The sequence below is a fragment of the Antrostomus carolinensis genome, unplaced genomic scaffold (genome assembly GCF_000700745.2).
Source record: "Antrostomus carolinensis isolate BGI_N321 unplaced genomic scaffold, ASM70074v2 scaffold34831, whole genome shotgun sequence".
NCBI lineage: Eukaryota > Metazoa > Chordata > Aves > Caprimulgiformes > Caprimulgidae > Antrostomus > Antrostomus carolinensis.
Genome location: NW_010295463.1, coordinates 6328 through 13700, shown reverse-complemented (window position 1 = coordinate 13700; position 7373 = coordinate 6328). Strand labels below are relative to the sequence as shown.

The 7373-nt window shown below is 37.9% G+C and overlaps 1 protein-coding gene across 1 annotated transcript; it reads left to right on the top strand.

Annotated features, from left to right (window-relative positions):
* Positions 1–2113: 2113 nt before the first annotated feature.
* LOC104532727 (armadillo repeat-containing protein 1-like) lies at positions 2114–6549 on the top strand. Its single transcript, XM_010177997.1, has 2 exons — positions 2114–2275; positions 6454–6549. Exons 1-2 carry the CDS (start codon positions 2114–2116, stop codon positions 6547–6549), a joined length of 258 nt encoding a protein of 85 aa, XP_010176299.1.
* The last annotated feature ends 824 nt before the right edge of the window (positions 6550–7373 follow it).

Here is a 7373-nt window from a genome sequence, read left to right as displayed (position 1 = left end):
GAACAGGCCACGCCGGAGGGCGGTGGGGAAGGGCGGGATGGCCGTGAGCGGGGGGCGACGGGGCCGGCTGAGGACCCTCCTCTCCTGCTCCGCCTCACCGCGTCCCGGAGCTCACAGTAGCCGGTCGCTGGAAAGGTTGTGTCTCCGCCGGACGAGGGGCCCGGGAGTTGCGCCCCGGGGCCTTGTCGCAGCCGGACTGTCGGCTCCACCGAGTACAAAGGGAGACCGGCAGAGATGCCTGCCGTGCCTTTGTTAAGCTTTTACTTCAGACCTACAAGGAGGGGAAAGGAGCCGGTACCTGGCTAACTTCTCTGCTGGGCCCCCAGATTCTAGATAACTTCTTAAAACTTTTAAAACAGCTGCTTTGGTTTTTTCATTAAAAATGCCAGGGGTCCCAGTTTTTATAAAATTGTTCGTTATAGGTAAGGACTTCAGTTTTCTCCTCGGTTGTGGCTGAGGAGAGAGGGAGAAGGGTCTGGGGAGGACATGAGTGTCACCTAATGGGATAGCAGGGGGTAAAATTTGTCTTCCTGCTTTTTGGGGAGTTTAGAAGGAAAAAAAGCAGAAGATGAGCAGAATGGAGAGAGTTGTAGGAATAATCTGGTACTTGGGATGCAGAACTGAAAGTCAGAGACTGGTTAGCATCAGCTCCAAAACAGACTTGATTTTTGAGTTTTGAATAAGTTCTTTTGCCAGCTATGAAAAGTAATTAATAATATGTAATAGATTTATTTATTTTTTTTTTAATTTAGAATTGTCTGCCTTGGAAATATAAATGATTGTTTATTGTTTGAGTTGCTGTATCTCCCAGTTGTCTCTTTTGGGCTTGTGAGTGTCAAGAAAAATAGCCTACAGGCAAATGATTGTCTGCTTTTTACATTGGCACTCTCTTTCCTGAAGGAAGGACAAGTGAATTGGAGGTTGACAGCAGTTTTTCTATGTGAAAACGTTAGAAAGGATCATAACCAGAATGCATATTTGTGGTTCATTGGTTTTGATTAATTTGTGTTGCTGAAAGACCTACTTTCAGAAAGAAAACAGTATAATATTTGTCCAATATTATTTGTTTGGGAAAGGATGTTAAAAGAATGTCACCACTTACAAGTTTACTTTTTATGCAGGCAAAAATGAGAGAACACAATTTAACAGCACATATTTACTCACACTTATGTGCCTCAAGAAAAGTTACTTGCATGGGTTGGTACTGGCAGCACCAGGACCACCACTAAGTTAGCACTTAGTGGTTTCAAAGGCACATCATCAGTCTTTTCAAGGAAACTCTTGCACTAAGATGTACCATTTTCTCTGTTGAGTAAACCTGGGCTTTTGTTGCCTGTTAAGTAGTTATTGAACAACTCTGGAATCTGATCCTCTCCAGCTAAGACATGTCTCCTTTGAAATTGATACCGCGGCTTGGACTTTGGCGTGAGCAAGGCGTGACCTGCTTTCTTTTTATTGAGAGGGTACTAGTGAAAAGAGAAAAAAAAAAATCCCCAAACCCACCCTCTAAAACCCTTTTTGCCTTTGAATGAGTATGGCATTACACTAGTTTGGTAGATGGATCCAGATAAAACTTAATGTTCACCATTCTTGATGTGGTGTTAATCTTTTGCTGGCTTTTCTGGTTCATTCTTGTGTAAAATTTGAGTATAGCTAAAGGTACTCTGAAAATACATATTTTGATTTTGCATGTGTTTATACAGAAGGATGTTTACAGACTTCTGGGGTGCCTTGTTGTGAGAAAACTATGGTTTTCCTGGAAATATTTGTCAGTAGTATAAAAAAACCCAACATAAACATGTTCCTGTAAAAGCTGACTGGCCTGAAATTGTGTCTAGGAAACAAATCAAAATATTATTAACCAAGCCTACCTGTCCTCTGCATGGGGAGTTTAGATTTCCAGACTACAAATTTTGGGATCCACATCCTTCTCAATTCCATCCACATTCCATGAGTTCTAGTCCTTGAGTTTTTATACTTCTATGCTAATAAAAATCAATGCCTTTGTATTTTTGTCTTACTCGCATTTTAACTGGTGTGGTGTTAGTAATACAGACTTTTCTTTTTTCAGTAGGTCTTTTGTATACATGGTGCAGAAAAAATGAATTCTACTATGAGTGAGGAGCCCGATGCGCTGTCTGTAGTTAACCAGCTCCGAGATCTAGCAGCTGACCCATTGAACAGACGGGCCATTGTTCAGGATCAAGGATGCCTGCCAGGTCTTATTCTGTTTTTGGACCATCCCAACCCTCCAGTTGTTCATTCAGCTTTACTAGTAAGTGTTCTGGAGATAAATTTGTATGTCAGTAGGACATTCTGTAATTTTGTCAATATATCTTTAAACAAGTAAAAATGTAAAAAATAAAACCTAGTTTTATGTTATCCTGATACTCATTATATGTGGTTTTTTAAAAAACCCCATATAATTAAAAATTTGTTTAGCAATGACAAGTTATTCCAGGGGAATTTATGTTTTTTGGAAGAGATTAATTTATTTTGCATTTTTCCCCCTAATGTGCCTATGTCACTTTTTCTGTGGAGGGAGGTAAGCACTCTTAAATATCTTTCTTAAGATGAAGTCATGGAGCTTGGTAAATATACACAGTGATTTGAGATTCATATTGGTAAAAAACAACAACAACGAAAAGCAGCCAACCAACGAAACCCCCGAAACACAGGATCATTTAGGTTATAAATTGCCTCCAGATGTGCTGTAGTCTGATCCCGTGCTCAAATCAAGTGTACTCAGATCATGGCTGAGGGCTGTGTCTACTTGATTCTTGAACACCTTGGAGGATGGAGATTCCATAACCTTCCTGGCACCCTGTTCCACCATTTGACCACTCTCATGGTATTAAAAAACAAACATCCCCTCCCCCCAAAAAAAACCCAAAACCAAACAACCAGAAATCTATTAATATCTAATACAACTTGTTGCAGCTTTTGTCTATTTCTTCTTGTTCTAAATCATAAACGCTGAAGTCCTGATTTTTCATCCTGAGTCTAAATACTAACTTTAAAAAGTATATGTCTTGCTTAGAAACAGGACAAACAAAAGTCAAGATTTTGTTAAAAGCCTAATTCAGTTATTCTAATGAGATTGTAAGTTACTAAAATTTATGTGGTGCCCTTTTTTGGTTTTTATGTCATTATTGAATTCTGCACAATGTGAAACTAAAGAATAAATAAAGAGCTCTGGCTTTTACGTACATGTACACATTGCTTTTTATACAGTTGAGAGCTATCTGTACTATAGTTCTTTGAGTTATTTTAGTTTTGCAGTGGGTATTGGTGGGCTTCTTGGGACTGCTTCAGTGTCTCTGTTACTCTGCTGGGTTCAGGGAATGAGGTCCCGTTATCCAGGAGACCTGTGTCTTGCTAATTGGTTTTTAGGTTAGCCTTGCCATGGCATTTGCCAGACTAGAATGTTCTTCACTGGAAGAACTTTTGAGTTGAGGTTACTGTTCTTGGGGATATGTTGCATTGGTTTTCTTTCCAGTGCAGTTTCTTTAGGTTGTGGTCTTAAAAGAGGATCTTAATTGAATGTCTCACTCTTTTTTCTTCCTTTGCTGCTTTGGGCTGTGTATTCTCACTGCCTGCACAGGATCCAGTAATCGGTCTGTGATCATGTTACAAAACTTAACTGTACTTCAAAAAGACTGACTTTGTCAGGTTGATGGGGGCTAGTCCAGTTTGCAGTGTGGTTCCACAGCCCCAGGTATTTTTCAGGTTGTGTTGTGTAGTAACATCTCGTTGGGTGAGAATGGGAGACAGCTGCGTTGCTCCATTTGGTGATAATCCACAGTCAGAGTGGGTTAAGAATTGGGATTCAGGGGAAACCATGCTATATCCCAGGACCCCAGCTGCAGTCAGAAATGGGTCAGTTTACTGTAAAAACTTGGTTTTGTCTGCTACTCATACTCCTTGTGCTCATGAGTTCTTGAATCTCTGAGGTTCCATAGCTTTTAATCTTCAGAGTTAAGCTTTTAGAGTTCATTTTTAATATTTTTCCATTCTGAAAGGTCTTCGGTTTTGTTTTTTGAGCCAGCCCACTGGTCAAAAAGGTGCTGCCATTTGAATGGGAATCCTTAAATGTAATGATTTTCTGTTAAGCTTGTACTTAATAAAAGGATGTACAGCCCTGACTTTAAATTTCTTATTGTATTGTTCTGCATTCCCATAGCTGAAATTACAAATAGTCTATCATAATAGTTCCCCATTTAACTGTTTTGATATGTTGTAGAATCTTGCAGGGAGGATATTTTCCTCTTCATGTGCAGCTTCAGTTCAGTCTTTTCTTCTGTCTGATCAAGGAGTGGTATATTTTTCTATAGTTTTCTCTAGTTTTGATTCCAAGAATTATTTACAGTACACTTGAAATGCTAAAAGTTTTGAAAGTTTTAAATAAAAAAAATCTGAAGTAACACAAGCAATACTACTTTTCTTTTTTTCCACTCTTAAATTTGGACTAAAATTTTTAAAAATAGGACTCTGAAGTTAAGAAACTACCTTAGCATTTCACTTACAAAATATCAAAACCATATTTTTTTATGAAGATGGACAACAGTGTATTTTTATATTCAAGTATGGTGATAGTACTATTGATTATGATTAAATTACTTGTGAGCTTAAAGCTAACATAGATAAGTGTTCTGCTGAACAGAGGCTGAGCCAAAGTCCATAATAGTAATCTTCCTTATGCCTTTGGTGGACTGTGATGTAATAACCATGAATTATCTCACTTCAGACCTTTGCATCTCTCATGGTGGGCAGGGGGAGCAGGACTTCCTAGCGTTGAAAAGTCAGGTCACTTAAGTTGTTCTGATAACTTTGTCTTTGGTCTTCTTTTAGTGGAAGTTACATTTGTGTGTAAGGAATATGTAACAGATGGAAAAGAGACTGCCTATGTTTTTATTCAAATCATTAGCTGTTAAGAGAATGGGTTTTTCTTTATCCAACAACATTACATCCTTACTAAATTACCTCAACAGAGACTAATAAAAATGAGAAGCTTTTTCCACCAGTAAGGATATGTGTCTTAACATGGAAGTTAGTAGTTCAGAGCTGTCATTCAGATATTTCCCCTTAGTTGGAAAGTAAGAAAATAAATGCATATACAACTCTTATAAACTGCAATTATTGATACTGATCCATATCAGAAAATACCAAAAATCACATTAGAGTTTTTATTGTGCCAGACAGCAGACAGACTTTTTCAAAAGGCAATAAAATGATCCTGAATTTTATTTCATATATGCTGAAGATGATTTAGATAAAACCCCAGATAATTAGTTTTTTATCTCTGAAGGAATTAAGGAGTATGTTATTTTTAAAGCAGCTATTGAGCAACATAGCTATTATGTGGCTATATTGGAAGAATTGGTACACTTCTAAACCTTGCTATCACAAAACCCATTTTATAACCCGTTGTATTTGTGTATTGCAGGATTTTGCAAGTGCAAGTCTTGTACCTACCTCTAAGAAATCTTTGTTTGTCAGCACTAACAATAGAGAGATGTCTCATGAAAAGGACTGACATTTTAACTAGAAGAATATTATGTTAGAAGGATCATGCAAATATACAGTTGCTGACTGGGGTCAGCAATGTGAAATTGTGCAAAGAGACTACCTTGACAGTCAGGTAAACAAATTATTTGGCAACAAATAAGTGTAAATTCACAGTTTAGGTAACAATAACCTAAGCAGCTTGCTGCTGCTTATATTCTTACTCCTGTATGAGGTGATGGACATTGCAATTAGTCTTCAGAAGCTTATAAATTTGGTAGACATCTTTCTGTGGGCAGTATAAACTTGGTGGTGATGAGTTTTCTAGTACTGGGGGAGCCCCTTATTTACGTTATACTAGAAGCATAGTGTGTAAAAATTATTTCAGATGTCAGATCACATAAATGATTGTTGGAAGGGACTTCTGGAAGTCATTCACTTCAGCATCCTGCTTGAACTGGGGCTGTCACCAACACTCAATCAGGTCAGTTGTAGCTTTGTCTCATTGATTTTGCAGTCCCACTAGGTCATCTGTTCCAGTGCTGAACCACCTTCATAGTGGAAAAACATCTTGTAATATTTGGTGTGAACTTCCCAAGGTGCACTTTGTGGCTGCTCTGCCTTGTTACATTGTCTGCTGCTGTAGAGGAAAGTTTGGCTCAGTCATCTTTGTGAAAGCTTTTTGAGTAGTTATAGACAGCTGTTAGAGGCTCTCTTACACAGTATAACCATACCCCATCTCTCAGCCTTTTCTCGTAGGTTAGATAGTTTATGCTTTCTGTGTATTTGTAAGAATAAAACAATTTTTTCATGTTTGTAGTAGGTGGTAATATTCTTTATCTTCTTACTAGAACTCACACTGTGAATGTTTTGAAGATGTACACTAGTAAAAATGAATGGTAATGTGCTGGACGTGTTGCTGATTTGCTGTGGTCCTGTTTCTTTTAGGCTCTCCGCTATTTGGCAGAGTGCCGTGCCAACAGAGAAAAGATGAAAAGTGAACTGGGTATGATGCTCAGCTTACAGAATGTAATACAAAAGTAAGTTTATGGTGGGTTGTTGGATCCAAAGACAGTGTAAACCTAACATTCTGATGCAAAGTAAAACTCTGACTACAAGTTTGTGTAGTGCATTTTTAATATTGCATTATTCCTTGTTGAAGTTATGTGTCTGCAAGCAATTAATGGCTTTCATTTTGTAGTATACCAAAGTAATTAGACTGTAGTCTTCAATAAATATTAATTTGGAAGTTATTTGCCAAACAACAGATTTTTTGCCCTTGTTACAGATAACTAATTTTGTCTCTTCCCTTTAGGTTCTCTTGTAATCCTTCTCATCGTTGTGTAAGGATGCCTTGCACTAGTGCATTTAATGAAATCTGTTGGCTTCTGCCACATTTACTCCTTGAATCCCATATTTGGGAAGGCAAGTTGTATATGCAGTGTGTTTGTTTCATTGTATTTTGGAAGGTATAGATCTGCAGGTGTGTGTTGAGGAAAAGTCTTGCAGGTAGAGTAGAAGTTAGTGAGGTTTGTAGTGGTCTCTAATTTCTTTGTAGCATATATCAACTGAGTTATGTCTCTTAAAATTTGTGATTGTTGGATTTTAAGGTTGCTAAGCATTCTAGCAACTAAGAAGAAAATTAACCCTGTCCTAGCAAAAACCAGGACAATCCTGAATACTGGAAGATGTGTAGATAGATGCATGCTGGAGAAGATGCATGTGTGCACTTACCAATAGAAGTTAATATGATGCAGTGAGATGAATCATTATTAGCAAAAAAAGAAAAAACCAAATTCCTTCAACGATCAGTCTCTCATAGCAAAAATTTATTTGCCATGGGGCTATCAAAAGGTGATTATTTTGCA